This window comes from Salvia hispanica, chromosome 4 (assembly GCF_029641045.1).
Source record: "Salvia hispanica isolate PSC_SH4W2 chromosome 4, Shi_PSC_v1, whole genome shotgun sequence".
In the NCBI taxonomy this organism is placed as follows: domain Eukaryota; kingdom Viridiplantae; phylum Streptophyta; class Magnoliopsida; order Lamiales; family Lamiaceae; genus Salvia; species Salvia hispanica.
In genome coordinates, this window is record NC_142695.1 from 1,222,995 (window position 1) to 1,242,228 (window position 19,234).

General features: G+C 38.8%; 1 protein-coding gene and 2 pseudogenes across 1 annotated transcript; all 3 read right to left on the reverse strand.

Moving 5' to 3' along the window:
• Nucleotides 1-11,136: 11,136 nt before the first annotated feature.
• Nucleotides 11,137-13,181, reverse strand: LOC125191621 (putative NADH dehydrogenase [ubiquinone] 1 alpha subcomplex subunit 5, mitochondrial). The gene is made up of 2 exons (XM_048089014.1): nt 12,741-13,181; nt 11,137-11,621 (listed from the first exon to the last, which is right to left on the reverse strand). The coding sequence occupies exons 1-2, from the start codon at nt 13,057-13,059 to the stop codon at nt 11,404-11,406; spliced, it is 537 nt and encodes a 178-aa protein (XP_047944971.1). The 5' UTR covers nt 13,060-13,181; the 3' UTR covers nt 11,137-11,403.
• Nucleotides 13,182-15,303: 2,122 nt separating this feature from the next.
• LOC125192251 (putative NADH dehydrogenase [ubiquinone] 1 alpha subcomplex subunit 5, mitochondrial) lies at nt 15,304-17,470 on the reverse strand (annotated as a pseudogene).
• Nucleotides 17,471-17,918: 448 nt separating this feature from the next.
• Nucleotides 17,919-19,026, reverse strand: LOC125196393 (protein SAR DEFICIENT 4 pseudogene; annotated as a pseudogene).
• Nucleotides 19,027-19,234: the final 208 nt, after the last annotated feature.

Genomic DNA, 19,234 nt, shown 5'->3' on the forward strand with positions numbered 1-19,234 from the left:
CAGCACCATCCTCCTGATTTCCCACACATGAAAGTGTTTGCTAGTCACAATCAAATAAATTACTACAGTATAGCAAAATTAACTCATCCAAATCTCAATCTCAAAATTTCTGTTGAGTTTATAGTAATCACAACAAGCAACAAGCAACAATGACAAGTTTGCAGCAACCAATATCCCAATCTCGTAGTTATGTGATAAACCCACTCTAAATTGAATCTTAAAACCACAACAGATCTAAAAACAGACCCAAGTAATAATTTTAATCTGCAGAATCTAAGAAGCTCAACTAATTTATATATAATGAAACTCTACCAACTCCCCCAAATACATAAGCACTTTTCTATCAACACATCCCATTGCATCTCAGGTCCTTTACGAATATTATAGGGATCTTTTCGAATATTATAGGGATCCCAATTAAATTATAATTAATTAGTTAAATGGTAAGATTTGAATTTTTTTTTTTAAGTCTTATGTCTCAATGCTAAATTTTTAATATCTACGTACATCAAGTTTATTTGGGTCTTATGTCTCAATGCTAAATTTTTAATATCTACGTATATCAAGTTTATTTGGGATTTGTATACATGGACAATTTCAAAATCATCAATGAACTCATGAATCATGATTTAAAATTTTAAATGTTGTACTCCCTCCTATCCATAGTAATAGAGTTATTTTGTCATTTAGGTACGTTCCATAATAATAGAGTCATTTCCCTTTTTAGTAAAAGTCAACACATTTTTCCACACCTACTTTACTCTCTCTTACTTTTTTTCTATCTTCATCTCTCAACCTTTTTTATTTTCCACTTTACTCACTCATTACTTAACTCATCTAATACAATTTTTTTTAATCCTCGTACTGAAAAGAAACACCTCCATTACTATGGAACGGATGGAGTAGTATTTAATAAGAAATGATGGGCTAAATTACTACTAGCCACATTAATTTGTTATATTTGACGGGCTAAAAACAGTGGAAATTTCCTCGACGTTTCACCACATTAATTAAGACAATGGCCCCTAGCTTGCTTTTGGATAGGTCGAATGAGAAACCTTGAAGGCTATCCAATATTATAAAGATGATATTCTTTTTGTACTTTAATTTGACTAATTTAATTCGCTTTCCATTTTGGGATGTCGACATTAATTAAATTCCTATAATTAGTAGTACTCCATTAGATTATTTAACGATTAATTTCACCTCGTAAGATTAGCTGATGGATCGGTAGCAAATCAATAGTACTCGATGTTGAAATAGTAATACTTAATTAAAACTCAAGGATTAATTTAACAAATCTTGTTAAACGGCCAAAAATCAGCAATATGTAGGCTCGTCATTTTTAAAGTTATGGATAAACCACAATTTTTTTTAAATTTTTACGAGATTATTGATACTCACTAATTCCAATACCCGGGCCTTGGGGTTATTATCAAACAACCTTTCTTTCCAAGTGCTTAGGGTTTTTATAAGCACAAAAATATACTCATGCCATGCCAATTTATTTTAGTCCACTTTCAGTTTCACGCTGGTTAAAAAAAAACTTTCAATACTTTGGATTAAACTTTTTATATCTGACCCTTATTTATTCCATAAATATTAAATAAGGTTATTTTGGTATGGTTAATTTCTCTACATAGTAGAATCCTGATAAACAAAATAGTCCAAGGCATATTCTTAACGAAGAGTAAGCACAAAGTTCAGTCATGATATGCATTCATAGCAATTAATTAAATCTTATATATATAAACACTCGAATTTGGATTTTTCATTATTCCACTAAAAAGATTGAACCAAAAACAATGTACTAAACCTTAATCCTAAATACTCCAATCTAGAGCTAAAATTTGGTGGTTTAGTTACATTAAAACGTTATGCATGTGTTTCACCAATAGAGGAGATTGAACATCCCAATTAATTCCACAACCATAAATCTTAGGCAAGAAATGAAACCATTCAGCATAGTCCATATTACAAGACCTCAATAACAAGAATAAAATTACATTTTAAATTAATTAAACCAATAGAGCAACTAGTGGAGAAATTGACTATAAAAAGTGAAAAATGATATTGTGAATTTGTGATACATTTTTGTTTTGGATGGAAGGAGGGTATATGTATGATGTATCTTCCTTACCAAAAATATATTACTAGAATCAAAAGACTGAAACCCCAAATACATTGGTTATACAGTAGTGGAGTATATTTTTTCACGACGTACGTACGCCCTAATTAATGTGGTGAAACTTGGAGGAAATTTCCTCTGTTTTTTATTTTTCTTACACGAGTAATAACACAAATTAATGTGGCTAATAGTAATTTAGCCCATCATTTCTTATTAAATACTGCAGTATTTAAATTTTAAATCATGACTTCATTGACGATTTTGAAAATGTGCTAGTTGATAGCTTCTTCCCATACAAATCCCAAATAAACTTTCGAAGGTGCCATATTATACGAGTAATAACACAAATTAATGTTACTCTAGGTGGAACAAAATAAGTTTTGCTGAATTTGTCAAATGCATGGATTGTTGCAGCATGTTGGGCTTAATTGGAACTAAGCTTTTTTAAATGTTCAACCTCATTGGAGAGAAATAAATGAAAAAAGTAAGCATACATTAAGATAAAATGAAATAAGCCCACTGTATAGTGGTAATTATTACTCCCTCCGTTTCGCTATAGTTGAGGCGAAATTTTTTGGCACGGAGTTTTAAAAATAAATATTGAGTGTGTTAAGTAAATAAATAAAAAAAGTAAGAGAGATGAAAAGGTAGAGAGAATAAAGTATAAAGCGAATAAAGTAGAGAAAATAAAGTAAGAAAGAAAAATAAGAAAAAGAAAAAAGTTACCATATATAGAAATGACTCAACTATGAAGAAACTTTTCGAAATGGAAAAATGACTCAACTATGGTAAAACGGAGGGAGTATTATCGTGCATTAATTTTCACAGGCTTTTTTGGCAGCCCAACTCTGCTCGTTGGCTTTTTTAAATGTCTCTTTCCAGATTTAGCAAGTAATTTTTGTTGCATTTCGTAAGTGTCTCTCCAAAAAGGTTGCGTTACAATTACAGATTTGAAATTGAAACAAACAGATAAATATAAAACTACAAAAGTCTAGAATCAGGTTGGTTATTATCTTGACAGGTAATAATAATGAAGACATATTATTTTGATAAAAAAAATTGTGTCTAGTGAGAGAAAAGAGAGTGGACAGGTAGAAGTAGAAAGAGAGTGGCTATAATGCATAGGCACAGATATGCGCTTTTAATGCGGGACTCTAGTCTATGTACTACTCCTAAAATATTTTTTTGGCATTGTATAGGCAGGCCATTGACAATTGACAACTGTCAAGTTTTTAAATTTTATACTACTACTAAAAACGCTTTTTAGTAGATTTTTTTTATTTCGGTCCAAATTATTATCTTTTTAATTATTTGATCCCTCACAAATAAAAATAGGTCATATTTAGTCCGAACCGCACGAAAATTGTTAAATTTAATGGTCAATGAATATTAATTTAATTTTGACCGGATTAATGGTCAATGAATATTGTAATTCTAACTTAATCCGGTCAAAATTCAATTAAAATTTGTTGACCGTTAAATTTAACTATTTCCGTCCAATTCGGACTAAACGTGGCCCGTTTTTATTTGTGAGGGACCAAATAGTGTAAATTTTAATTTTATTGGATTATGGTCAGTTTGCGTGTTATCAAGAAAATACAGTAAAATTTTATGTCAATAGATTTATATAATATCGTGGAAAAGCATGAGGGCTTTTGTTAATGAGATGTAGAAGGAGCTAAGCATAGGATTGATTTACGGAAAAAGAAGAAAATATGGAGCGATAACTAAACCCTGCAATCTTAATCTTCTCCCTCTTCCTCTTCTTCAGCCTGAGCGTGGGCCGCGTTGCGAGCTAATAATGAGGCGTGATAGACGGCGAGACGGGGTTCATGGGGAGGGACGATCGTATCTAGCGGGGGAGGAGGCCTGCCTTCTCGCGCAGCGACCGCGAGCTCGCGAATGATGACGTTCCGGCGATTTCTGGCTTCGTGACGAAGCATGATATACTGGAAATTGATGAAGCGTTGGCGATGACCGATAGCGGCGTCGCGAGCAGCGATGGCCGTGCGGCGCTCGTCATCGGTCCTAGCAGCGACGACAGCAGCTTCCGCCGTGGCCACGGCCACGTCGTGAGCAGCGATCGTGAAATCATCCATTTGTGATCTTGTGTTCTGTGTGATAGGCGGAGAGAGAGAGAGAAAGAGCAATAAATTGGGTTCTGTCTGTGTTAAAATGACATTGTAGCACCACTTATACAACAATATTATAAACGCTACACAGCAATATTACAAACACTACACAATAATCTATAGATTACTGTATAGTGTGTCGAATATTGTTGGACAAGAAAAATTGTTGTATAAAGAGCAACAAATTGCTGGCCGTCTTTTTTAGATATTTTTTTTTGCCACGTAGCAGCTTATTATTCATCCACGTGTACAAATGATTGGCTAATAATAATGGTATGATGTTATTTTAAGGGGTGATGGAACCCTAACATGCCCCTCTGAATATATGAAGAAATAAAAAAAATTAAGCATTTTTTGAAATTGGAATTGCATAATAAAGTACTACAGTTACTATGGTAATAATGAGAGGCATCTTTCTTTTGTATTATTTTTTTTTTGTTTTTGTTAAATATTCAAATACTTCATTTTAATTTAATTTTAGAGATGAGTATTTTTATACTACTTCCTCCATCCCACAAGAGTATACACTTTAAAATTTTTCATTTCCTTTCTAATAAGGTGAGACTCATTCTCCACTAACAATACTTTAATTACATTTCCTTTCTATATCTCTCTTATTTACACGCGCATAAAGTGTTAGTATCTGAACCACCAAATTTTAGCTCTAAATTGGAGTATTTAGGATTAAGGTTTAGTACATTGTTTTAGTTCAATCATTTTAGTAGAATAATGAAAAATCCAAATTCTGGTGTTTATATAAGATTTAATCAATTGCTCTCAATGCATATCATGAATGAACTTTGCGCTTAGTCTTCGTTGAGAATATGCCATAGGGTTCTTATGTTACAATAGGATTGGCCTCGTAACCACGAGAAATTTAAAATGTAAAAAAGATAATCTTGAAACCAATGAGTAGTATAATCGACTCACATTTTTTTCTAGGATGAAAATTCCTCTTGATGTTATAGTAATCTTTTACATGCATCACCAATGCTGGCGCAATGCATTCCATATGTCATCACCATACATCTAGAGCTAATAGTACTTATTAGTACAAGAATACTTTATCCAAAAAAATCAGAAAACTGTTAATTCACATTTTTTTGGATTGATAGATTAAGTTATGGAAATTCTCATCTTTTAATTTCAATGAGTATATAAAAGTTTTCTCCAAATTCTCCTGTCCACTCACTTTTCTCTCACTATCTATATATCTCTGCGATGGCACTTTTCTGTAGCTCTACCAACTCCTCCAAATACATAAGCACTTTTCTGGCAACACACCCAATTTTGTGTATACTTGGACCACAGGTCCTTTTCGAATATAGGGAAATTATACATTGCATTTTATTAAAATCTTAGAATTAGTTTTCTTATGTCTAGTACTTTTGTCAATGTTAAATTTTTAATATCTACGTACATCAATAATATGGCACCTTCGAAAGTTATTTGGGATTTGTATGGGAAGAAGCTATCAACTAGCACATTTTCAAAATCGTCAATGAACTCATGATTTAAAATTTAAATGCTGCAGTATTTAATAAGAAATGATGGGCTAAATTACTACTAGCCACATTAATTTGTGTTATTACTCGTATAAGAAAAATAAAAAACAGAGGAAATTTCCTCCAAGTTTCGCCACATTAATTAGGGCGTACGTACGTCGTGAAAAAATATACTCCACTACTGTATAACCAATGTATTTGGGGTTTCAGTCTTTTGATTCTAGTAATATATTTTTGGTAAGGAAGATACATCATACATATACCCTCCCTCCATCCAAAACAAAAATGTATCACAAATTCACAATATCATTTTTCACTTTTTATAGTCAATTTCTCCACTAGTTGCTCTATTAGTTTAATTAATTTAAAATGTAATTTTATTCTTGTTATTGAGGTCTTGTAATATGGACTATGCTGAATGGTTTCATTTCTTGCCTAAGATTTATAGTTGTGGAATTAATTGGGATGTTCTTGCGCTCTTCAGTTACGTTGTTGAATGAAAATTTCAATTTCCTCTATTTTTGTACCACTTTATTTTTCAATTGCGATTGGTTAAACACATGCATAACGTTTGTGCTTAATTAGTCTTCGTTGAGAATATGCCTTAGGGTTATTTTGTTAGAGCATCTCCAATGCAAATAGGCCAGCCATAGGACAGTCATAGGCCAGCCACTCGCCACGTCAGCAACACTAAAAATCCACCTGCCACATCAGATTTAGGTCAGCCATAGGCCAGCCGCAATAAAAATAATTTAAAATATACTATATTTATGGAATTAAAATTGCGATTAAATTACGGATTAAATTTACGACACAGATACGGGAAAATTAATTCATTTCATTAAAAAAAAGTACAAAAATTTATAAAAAAAATACATGATTTTTTTTTAAAAAAGGGCTTCCACACACGAGCCCCGCCACTCTCTACTCCTCGTCGCCGTCGCCGCTGCCGCCACCCGGGGTATCTGACCCCACGTCGGAATCCCCCATCTGTGCCCTCGCGGTATCCAAATCAACCCGCATGCTCTTGAGCATCAAGTGAAGAAACATCTTCTCCATGGGGTCAGTGGCGTTCTTCCAATCTTGGAAGACCTTGTACATCTGCTCCCGCGTTTTGTTACGCGAATAGATAGTGTACTCGAGTGGGGGGGGGGGGGGTGGGAGGGCCGCCTGGACCTCATGGGGCGATAGGGGGGATCCTCCCCTCGCAGCCCGTTGCTCCCGCTTCTATCCAACCGGGCGAGGGCGACCAGCAAATGAAGGAGGGGATGGAAACTCCTCAGCATCCAGGGGGAGGTCGTGGGATCCGCCGCTGCTGCCGTTGTAGTCGCCGGTATAGTTCAGCCTCTGCTTCTTCGGCCACCCAGCGTCGCACCCCGCACGGAACTTCTCGGACTCCTTCAGCAACTCAAAGCATTCCCAGAAGTGGAAATCCTTGTACTTCCCCGCCAAGGGGAACTGGCACTCGGCTATCCTCCGGGCGTCCTCCTCATTCTGCCCACTACTGAGCTGACGGAGGGCGTTGGCGTACAACGCTGAAAAACGGCCGACCGCGGCCCTGATGCGCTCCCACCCCTTCCGGACCTCCTCCCCGCTGAAGTCCTTCGCGTGCGGGCAGTGCCTCCTGTAGGCAGCTCTAATCTTCGCCCACATGTTGACGACCCGCTGGTTGTTCGCAACCAGCGGATCGTCGCACACCTCCAACCACCCCCAGGCCACCCCGGCGTACTCATCCTCCGTCCACTTCCTCCGGCCGGGGTGTCGTCACCAACGGACTGCGACGACTCGCCGACCGCCCTGGCCTTCCCCTCGTCTTCTTCTTCGCCGCGGCCCGCCCCCCGGAACGGGAGTGTCTGGATCGCCGAGATCGATCCTCATGTCATGGAATGACAAAAGGTCATCGCCAGTGAACTGCGTCTCCACTGGGGTCGACGTGTGTGACGAAGCCGTCAAAAAATCCAGAGAGGGACGATAGACCGTGTTCCCCTCCGGTGACCCCTGCATCCCGGGATGCATACCCATCATCTGTTGCTGCATCTGGTGCATACCACCCGCCGCTGGCCTGCCCGCCGCCCGGCATACCCCACAGCATGTTCCCACCCCCTGGCGCTCCGGCCATCATCCCCATCAGCTGATTCCAAGGGACGTTAAACCCTGGGTCCATCTGCCCGCCCATCTGGCCCCATCCAGATCCCACGGGTACCGTGGGAGTCTGAGATCCACTCGTCGCTGGACTGGACTCGTTGTTGTGATCCATCGCTCGATGATGCTCTTGTACAGAAAGTTAGAGAGAGAGAAAACTCGTTAAAACAAGTGGTGCAAATGAAAATGAAACTAAAATCGCGTTTATATAGGTTTAAAAAAAAAAAAAAAAAAAATCGTCGCTGGCTGATCGGGCCGCCACAATGGCGGCCAGCACTTCGTCTAGCGACGCGCGTTCGGCTAGCCCACGCCGAAAATTTCGCCGGTCGCCCGCTCGCCTGCTCCAATGGATTGGCTAGCCGACCGGCTAGCGACGCAAATCGGCTAGCCGGTTGGCTAGCCTGCATTGGAGATGCTCTTACAATAGGATTGACCTCGTAATCACGAGAGACTTAAAATGTAGTAAAAAGATAATCTTGAAACCAGTGAGTCATATACTCCCTCTGTCCCATTAGAAATGAAACGTTTTCCTTTTTGGTATGTCCCATTAAAAATGAAACGTTTCTAAAAATGGTAACAATACTCTCTCTACTTTTTCTTCTCTCTTACTTTACTCTCTCTTCACTAACTCACAAAACAACACTACATAAAATCCCGTGCCGAAAATCAAATGTTGCATATTTAATGGGACGGAGGGAGTATTTTTTTCTAGGGTGAAAATTTCACTTGATGTTATAGTATTCTTTTACATGCAACACGCCAACACCAATGCTTGCGCAATGCATTCCATACGTGATCACCAAACAACCAGGAATAAAAAAAAGCCTAGCCACTGCTGATACTCTTAAAAAATTAATATAAAGAAAAATGATATAGTGAATCCTATGAATAATTAAAGGCTATGATGAATTGTTACATGTGTTCTTCCTTAGTATTAATGACCCAAACTCAACCAAATGAAATAAGTAGAATTTTCCACTTTTATCACATATATATGCTTACGATTATTATGGATCCACATGGGGTTGGAATGTCGACATTAATTTCCTATAATGATGTTAATTCTCTTGCACTATTGGAGGAATTACTAAGCTCACTAATAAGGAATAATATAAGGACTACTTCACAACAAATGCAACTTGGACAAATAATCAAAAATATTTCTTCAGCTCCATGCCATCAGGAGCACTTGGCTTCGAATCTACATTGCCTGTTATACCAAAAAAGTCAGTGTATATCATGCCAGTATCGTGTAATGAAGAAATTGGCTCGATTTGGAATCACTTTCTGGACTACAGCAACGTCCCTCCTAAATTCAATTTTCGTAGACATGACTTCATATTTAGTCTTTGAAGGAACTATCTGTTTATCAAAGGGTATGGTGATTTTAACACAGAATAGTAGCATTAACGGAGCACACATAGAAAGTAGAAAATTTCAATAACTTTATGCTTTTCATTGAGAGATAATCATAGAATTGAAGTAAGAAAGAGGGCTCAGAAAAGCATTATGTATTGACCTAAGTATAGAAAAGAATCAGACTAAAAGAATTTGCACCCCTGAGTAATATAGAAAGAAAAAAATTATGATTGATGAAAGTTGTAATTAGAAGAATTTATTAGCAATCAAACACCACGAACAGGAGATTTTGATCCAAGATACACTAATAAATCATAGAAGCTCTGCAATGAATATGACTAACGCATCTGATGGCTGTCAAGGAATCTAACAGACAAATGATTCATAATTTCATATATATTTTTATCGCGCAAAGAAATTAACCAATTCAAATGAGCTTCATCAAATCAGCAACAAATCTACCACTCATACTGACCTGTTGAAGGTTTTCCAGCCAGTTGTGTAGGCAGTTCTTGAGCTTCCTCTGAAATGAAAAGAAAATTACATCTACATGAAGAACAAAATCAAAGTCTACGAAAAAACGATGCATTTTACATACATGGCACATAAAGAACCATTCAATCACAACACCATATTGCATAACTATATTTAAGGCACATGCAAATAGTTATACGAACATGATATGCACCCAAATTTAATCGCCAAACATTCTAGAAATTTAATAAAAAAAATTCTGAATCAGAAAACCAGACACAAAATATGTCGTAAGAAACTAAATGTTGCAGTCATACTGTATATTTTAAAAAGTATAATGTTTAATCCAACAGAGAATAATCAAGAAGCAATGTCAAATAATTAAGGCATTTTGCCTATTATTCCAAGCAATCCAGCATTATTTTTAGTTAGTAAAACTTGACAGCATTTCACAGTTTATTGTGAATAAAACACAAAAAATAATGCCATGCATGGCCATATGTTACATTGTTACTAAGAATTTTAGATATGCTTGCTTTGTTTGCGTCAGCATTACAAGCTTACCGGTGAAGTTCTGGAGTTTGATATTAGCCTGAGCACAGTCGATGAAGAGTAAAGGTCAACGGCCAGCTCAAAATGATCATCAATGAACGCTTCTTTGGCCATTGATGCTCCGATTCGAGAACTCGATCACAGCGAGGGAATAAGAAGGAAAGGTGAAGACTTGAAATTGAAGTGGAGACTGAAGATTTAGATGCACTGTTAATCAAATCTATGGTTAATGATTCATTGTTTATACCTACTCCTTACTTATATATTGAAAATTTTAAGATAATAGGAAGGTAAAGGAATATTATGGTCTAAAATTAACTATACTTCTGAAATAATTTTTATTTAATATGCGCTTTATTTGTGAGTAGGAAGTAATTATCTTTTGGAAGAGGAATAGGTAGTGTATATAGTAAATCCAATTGAAATTTTAACATAATCATGTCACATCATTTTCAAACTACCTAGATTTTTTTGAGAGTGCATATTTTACCACACACTGACACATGTAGTAGTACTAAGATTGTCTTGTTTAAATTTGCTAAAAGTTGATTTTTTTTTAATTACATGTTCTTTGTTATTCATGAATTCCATTGGTACTATTATGGTGTGTGCTTGAAGCTGAGTGAGCTTTCATGGAGGTACGCCAGCCAGTTATTTCAAGGAACGTGTTGATGCATGATTTCAGTGTACGACATGAGTTTAGCAGGAGCCAGGTTCTTACAAGTTCATGGCAATACTAATGTAATGACTCCCAGTATTCTTGCCATGTCTACATTTCAGCAATAAAGAATAATGTTGTCCATGTTTTAAAACTTATTTTAGCCAGATTAACAAACCAAAGAAAGAAAGCAAGCAACCATCATCTAATTTTTACTTAAAATCACTGCATCTTGACAAAATACAAGGATCCTGTATCAGTTGCTTATAAGAGAGACATGACAAATGAGTTTGATGGAGAAGCCCATCTAGTTTATTAACTAAATAAAATGGAGCTTTCGTCAACACGATCACAACAATATCAAGATGGAAAACGAAATGTCATGAGAGAGCTTAAATCAACCTCTAGCAGTTGAAGGTGCTTGACAAATAACCAATCAAGCACCAAAGCAAACTACTTTGCTGGTGTTTCACCCGATGAAACTGCTGGGGTTTCCTCTTTAGAGCCTGGAAGAACATCCTTCAAAGACCCAGTGTCAATAGCTGCCAGCGTCTTGTAAAACTCCTCGGGAAGAGGGCCAGGTCGATGCAAGGGGACATGCTTCGGAACTGGAGCATCATTCTCTATGACTTCACATTCATAATCTTCAGGTACATCCCATGGGTTCCACTCTGCACCCAATAAAACAATTTGTTAACTTGAAAAGTTACTGAATCAGTCAACATAGAATGAAAAAATTATTTAGACTTAATTTAACATACATGGTAAAATGTTGTCTACCATACACTCAAAAGATATTCCCCTTAAACGTTCTCGTTATATACTTCTATCCTCATACATTACTCTTAAAATCAAACCAATTATTCAAAAAACCTTCGTACATGCCATAACCTAAAACTCCTCCATTCAAACAAAAGAGTGACTTCAAATCACAATGCTTGATAAAAACAGATATGAGAACACAAAAACAATAAACTGAAACAAATATTAAGTGTGAAGCAACTAAAGGTGATATATAGAGTGGAGGATTCATAGCTATTCAAGGTTCAAGCATTGACTAAATAGCAGGTGAACTACTTATTGATATATGTTTCACACACAAAAACCCTTTGCAAACAACTAAATCAGTAGCCCAGTATCACTTGTGTGGACGACTGGACGTCACGTCAGATATGCTAGGGATCATAGCAGCTTACATGGGCAGAAAATATTCTCTACATTCATAATTTTTTATATAACTACTCTAGTGTACATTCACATTTCCCTTAGAAATCCTTTGCTTGTAATCATTGATAATTCAGGAGACGAAATGGTGATATAAGGTGCGCATCTAATACCATTTCGAAGAAGATGAGCATTGAAATTAATTGCTCCAACAAAAATCTTCTCCTATGCTCATTTAAAACAATAATTGTCATCTCTCTAAAAAGTCTTACAATTGATTGAAAATATGCCTATTATGTAACTTGCAAAACAAAAACGTACATGCTTATTTATCTGCAATTTCCAACCATCTCACCCTTTCTTCACCCCTAAATTTGTTGAATAAATGTTGAATTAAGTCTAGGACAATGCTTGGATGCAGAATAGTATGCACACTGATTGTTCCTATACTTGACAAATCGACAAAAATGGTTCAGATCTAAACAGAATTCTAGCTTGGAATTAGGTTTTGTACTGATTTGCTATTTCTTTCCAATTTCAGTGTGCAGGAAAGTTAGATTGAAAATGCAGCAAACAATTTTTCGTCAAATTCTTCAAATTGATGCAAATGAATTTGCGATTCTCACCAATCATGCGACCAATGAGCGTGAGCTCGTCCTGAGCTTCTTCAATGAGCTCCTCCACCTGTCCACAGCCGAGCTTGTTCTCGATGGTTTCCCAATCCTCCTCCTCCTGACACACCTTGAGGCGGTGGCGCGTGAAGGTCTCGACGGCCTTGCGGTAGCCCTCATCTTCCGGCACCGCCTTGATCTCCTCTAGGGTTTTGGAGTAGAGGCCGATGAGCACCTCACGCGCGTTCGGGACGACGTCGAGGCCGACGATCCCTGTCGTCTCCTTCACTTTCGCCATCATCATCAGCGGCCGGGCTACCCGCCGGAGAAACATTTTCGCCTCTATTCCCCTGGCTTTGATTGCTAGGTCAGATCGATCGATGCTCGCTGAGAAACAATTTGGGGATTTTTTTTGATTTGGGGAAAAATAGTGAAGGGAGATGATAGCTTTGGGCCTCCTTCTAATTTTTGCTTTGGGCTCACTAAATAAAATTGGGTTGAAATAATAAGTAGATTTCATCTCAATTTCTACTTCTCTTTGGGATTTATAAACGATTAACACATCATATAATATAATAATAGGTAATCTATTACAAAGCAAAGATATAAATATTAGACTTACGAAAATAAACAACATAAATATCAATCAAGCTAATATAATCATAATAAAACCATAATTAAAACGACTCAACCCTCGTATTTTCCATCACTAAGGATTTGAGTGAAACAATACGGACTATGAAGAATTAAGTTTGAATCAGTATAGTTACTCTCTTTCTTGATCTCTCGAATAGCTTTAGTCTCGTTCGAGAAATAAAATAGTCGAGCAGACAGCTGCAAAGCGAGTAAGATCCCGCCATCTTCGAATGCTTCAACAGGATAAAACATATCATGTAATTTGAGTTATGAAATATAATCATGGAGGACCTCCTTCAAATGATTGTCACCCACAAAAACCCCTGAAGCATAATAAATTTTAATTTTGATATGAATATCATCAAATGTATTATCAAATGTGACCATAGGTTGTTCTCTCTTCATAACATAATCCTTAGAGCATCCCCAACGCGGTAGGCCGGGCCGCAAATCGCGAGTATTGGCCCGGGGACGGGGTTAAATGGAGGAGAGGCACGGCCTGGGCTGGTCCTTGTGACACAGTTGCGTCCCTGGGCCGTTCCCGGGGTCCGGTTCGGCCTGGCTCGGCGTTACACGGCATGGGACGTGCCGCGATACGGCCCGACTCGGCGTTATCTGGGGTTCGGGCTAGACCGGGACTCAACTTCAATTTTTTTTTTAATTCAAAAATTTATCTATAAATACCACTCCATCCATTTTCATTTTTATTCAACTTGATTTCTCTCCCTCTCACACTATAAAATTCGAAAAATGCCTCCTCGCCGTGAAGGTCAACGAGCAATCGAAGCTCAAATGGCCCGAATGTTAGAGGCGGCGATGTCTGCAATCCAATAAGAGATCAACAACGAGGTGGAACGCTATTAAGCTGCTATTCAAGCGTGGAACGAGCAACACGTTCGAGTACCACGTACTCGGATGTATATGAGACCGTGAACAAGCTGGTTTGCGGCTTTTCACAGATTTTTTCTCTGTAGATCCTTGATGGAGATATCAGATGTTCCGTCGTCGGGTTTCGGATGCGGAGACCTTTGTTCCTGCGCATTGTCAACGCAATTATAGCTCGTGACTCGTATTTCTGCCTAACCACCGATGCTGTGGGCCGGCAAAGTATATCGACTTTATAGAAATGCACGTCCGCCCTACGCCAACTAGCTTACGGAACAACTGCATATATGTTTGGTGAGTACATCCATGTGAGCAAGCAAACTGGACGTGATTGCCTAGCAAGATTCTGTCGGGCAGTGGCCGAAGCATTCAAGGACACATACTTGAGAAAGCCAACGACCGACGATGTTTATAGATTGGTGCGCATGCACGGGGAGATCCACGGCTTCCCGAGGATGCTGGGCAGCATCGACTTTATGCACTGATAGTGGAATAATTGTCCAATGGCTTGGAAAGGAGCATACACTAGCGGACACAAGGGCACACATCCAACGATTGTGTTGGAGGCTGTTGCCGACCAACGGTTGTGGATCTGTCATGCCTACTTTGGTGTCGCTGGGTCGAACAACGACCTTAATGTGTTGAACGAGTCTCCATTGTTTAACGACTTGTGTGTCGGGTGAGCGCCGAACGTAGAGTTCACGCCAACCACTGTCAGTATAGTATGGGGTACTATCTGACAGACGGGATATACCCTCGATGGCCCGTGTTCGTGAAGACCATCACTTGTCCGATAACACGGATAGGAGGAAGTTGTTTGCAAACAAGCAAGAGGCGACTCGGAAAGATGTGGAGTGCGCATTCGGAGTCCTCCATCGGATGAAAAGGGAAGCTTAAACGGAAATAGTGGGTTGCGTTTAGAATCCATACTACTCCTTGGCAAGACCGTATGTGCACAAGGTCGTCTCTTTGCCATTTTTTTTATAGAATTGAATCCACATCAATATATTGCGGTTAAATATCACACTTCATACTAAATTTACATTTGAAGGTGCTTGACAAATAACCAATCAAGCACCAAAGCAAACTACTTTGCTGGTGTTTTGCCCGATGAAAATGCTGGGTTTTCCTCTTTAGAGCTTGGAAGAACATCCTTCAAAGATCCAGTGTCAATAGCTGCCATAGTCTTGTAGAACTCCTAGGGAGGGGGCCAGGTCAATGCAAGGGGACATGCTTCGGAATTGGGGCATCATTCTCGATGACTTCACATTCGTAATCTTCAGGAACATCCCATGGGTTCCACTCTGCAGCCAATAGAAGAATTGATTCGCTTGAAAAGTTATTGAGTCGGTCAACATAGAATGAATAAATTGTTTGTGCAAGAACTGCTTGCTCATTGCGATTCAAAACTTCAAATCCTTAGTATATCTTTGTGTGAAAATAAAAAATATCACTTAAAAGTTAAAACTCACTACTTTGAATTAATTTGATATTTATGGAAAATATTGTGCCTCGTACCCTCAAAATATATTCTCCTTAAAACTTCTCCATATACACTTATATCCTCAACACATTATCCTTAAAATCAGACCAACCATCAGAAAAACCATTCTCCAGTTCTAGAACTCTAATTCTTCTGATGTGCGTGAACAACCTTCATACATGACCTAACCTAAAACCTCTTCATTTAGACAAAAGAGTGATTTCAAAATTACAATGAAAGTACTTGATAAAAACAAATATGAGAACAAACAAACAATATACTGAAAAAAAATATTATGTGTAAAGCAACTAAAGAAGGTCAATCTAGGGTTATGATTTATAGAGCGGAGGATTTGTAGCTATTCAAGGTTCACATATTGACTAAACACCACGTGAACTACTTATTGAAATATGTTTTAACACACAAAAATCCCTTTGTGAGGTTTGATGACCTTGCAAACAACTAAAGCAGGATCATTTGTTTGGACGTCACATCAGATATGCTGGAGATTATAGCAGTTTACATAGGAAGAAAATACTACTCCCTCCGTCCCACAAAAGATGTCACACTTGTGGGACGTCACGGGATTTTAGGAGGTTTTGTTTTGTGTGTTAAATGGAGAGAGAAAATATAATTTTTATATTAATGTGAGAGAGAACTTTTTCCAAAAAGGGAAATGTGACATCGTTTGTGGGACAAATTAAAAAGGAAAGTGAGACATCTTTTGTGGAACGGAGGGAGTAGTACATTCTAATTTACGGAGTATATAACTACTCTAGTATAGTTTTCGAAAGTGTCAAGAGATGAATGTTTACACCATTTCTGTAAATTTGCTCAACTTATTTATGTACATTCGCATTTCCTTTTTTAATTCTTTGCTTATAATCATTGACAATTCAGAGGACCATATGGTGACATAAATCGTGCATTTGAGATCTATGCCTATTCGGTCCAACAGAATAAAAAATCTAACAAAATTACATAAAATAAAAAGCACTCAAATTTTCGTTAACTCGGGTGAAATACAAACTTACAATCCTGCAATTAATGAATTTCCAAGCATCTCACCCTTTGTCAAGGAATAAACATTCATTTGTTGAATTAAGTCAAATACAATGATCGGATACAGAATAGTATGCACACAAATAGTTCTAATACTTGGCAAATCGACAAAAATGGTTCAGATCTATACTCAATTTTAACCTGAACATAAATGTGAATGAATTAGGTTTTGTACTGATTTGCTATTTCTTTCCAATTTCCCGTGTGCAGGAAAGTATGATCCAAAATGTAGCAAACAATTTTTCGTCAGTTCCAAACAAATAAAAATACAATCACCCCAATTGAAAAAAGTGTGAACTGTCAAGGCCGCTGGAAAAGGAAATTCCTCAAACTGATCCAAAGATAAATTTCCGAATCTCACCAATCATGCGACCAATAAGCGTGAGTTCGTATTGAGCTTCTTCAATCAGCTCCACCACCTGTCCACAGACGAGCTTGTTCTCGATGGTTTCCCAATCTTCCTCCTACTTACATACCTTGAGTCGGTGGCGTGTGAAGGTCTCGACGGCCTTGCGGTACGCCTCATCTTCCGGCACCGCCTTGATCTCCTCTAGGGTTTTGGAGTAGAGCCCGATCAGCACCTCACGCGCGTTTGGGACGACTCGAGGCCGACAATCTTCGTCGTCTCCTTCACTTTCATCATCATCATCAGCGGCCGGGCTACCCGCCGAAGAAACATTTTTGCGGCGCTTCCTTTTTTCCCTGGCTTTGATTACTTGATTGAATCGATCGATGCTCGCTCAGTCAGTCAGGTTAAACCATTGACGAAGAAAATATAATCTCTAGTTATAGAAATTGGGCTCGATGGGCTCACAGCATATGGGTTTCAGTTGAACAATTAGAATAGGCTGTTAGGCTATAATATTAAGGAAAGTCCAATTCAATTGCTACTTGGGCCACTAACCACCTCACTTTTCTTATATCGGTTATTCAGTTTTATCAACCAAATATGTAACGATATTACTTTAATACTCTGACATCTTGAAGTAGCTACCTGATCAAAATTTTAAATATCGATAATAGGTCTAAGGCTCTAAGCCATTAACTGCATGGTTATTTACATAATAGATCATGATCGACATTCGAAGTCGATGGCCATATAAATAAAAACAATCAAAACAAGAACATTTAATCGACAAAGTGATGCGTGTATATAAATAAATAAATAAAGTACAGCATAATCTCAGCCTTATTTCACAGTAGTATTACAGTACATTACATTTGAAGCTCAATAAAACATCAATTGCTACTCTGCCTTGAACTAGCCAAATAATTTTCATAAACCATCTGCGCACTTAGCAAATCCACAACAGCAGACCCAACGGATTTAAACACAGTAATCTCATCCTCACTCATCCGTCCCACTTTCTCCCCCTTGATCAGCTCCACCAATCCCCCCACAATCTCATCCTTCATCATAACCAATTCCCCTGCCTCCACCGCCGCCATCTCATTATCCACGAACACTCTCCCCCTCCTCACCGCCTCCTCGTCGCACTCCCTCATCTCCGGCTTGAACGACCCCACCAGGTCCAGATGCGCCCCGGCCTTCATCTCCGCCCCCTTCACCAGCGCCACCTCCGCATTCGTCGCGCAGCTTATCACATCGCCCACCGCCAGCGCCGCAGATAGACACTCACTCGCCTCGAAACACACCCCTTCCGAGTCGCGCTCCTCCTTCAACCGATCCACCAGATCTCTCGCCTTTTCAGCGCTTCGATTCCACACGATCACTCTCTTCAACTTGGATCGGACGGTTAAATGAGCCTTGATTAGGTGCGGAGCTAGGGTTCCGGCGCCGACCATGACGAGAATCTCGGCGTCCTCTCTCGATAGATATGACGAGGCGAGGGCGGAGATGCAGGCGGTGCAGCAGAGGGTGAGGGCGGTGGCGTCCATGGAGGCGAGCGGCTGGCCGGTGAGGGAGTGGAAGAGGACGAAAATTGCGTGGACTCTGGGCAAGTTTTGGGAGGAGTTGTTGGGGTTGTGAGTGACGAGCTTGGTGCCGATTTAAGGGAGGAGCGGGGAGGAGGGCATGAGGATGAAGGATGAATCGGGGGTGATTTGGTGGGCATGGCGGAGGGGGGATTGGATGGCGGCCGAGAGCGGCGGGATGCAGGATTTTAGGTGGCCGATTAGGGATTTGTGACTGATGAGGGAGTAGACGGTGGTGGGGGGGATGAAGACTGGTGGTGCTGCGACGGTGATTTGATATAGGTTCATTGTCACCGCCATCGGATGAAAAGGGAAGCTTAAACGGAAATAGTGGGTTGCGTTTAGAATCCATACTACTCCTTGGCAAGACCGTGTATGCACAAGGTCGTCTCTTTGCCATTTTTTTTATAGAATTGAATCCACGTCAATATATTGCGGTTAAATATCACACTTCATACTAAATTTACATTTGAAGGTGCTTGACAAATAACCAATCAAGCACCAATGC

Coding starts and splice junctions, on each gene's coding strand:
- LOC125191621 (XM_048089014.1), bottom strand. CDS start 13,059: ATGTTTCTCCGGCGGGTAGCCCGGCCGCTGATGATGATGGCGAAAGTG. Junction 11,622..12,740: donor GCTCATTGGTCGCATGATTG/GTGAGAATCGCA, acceptor TATTGGGTGCAG/AGTGGAACCCATGGGATGTA.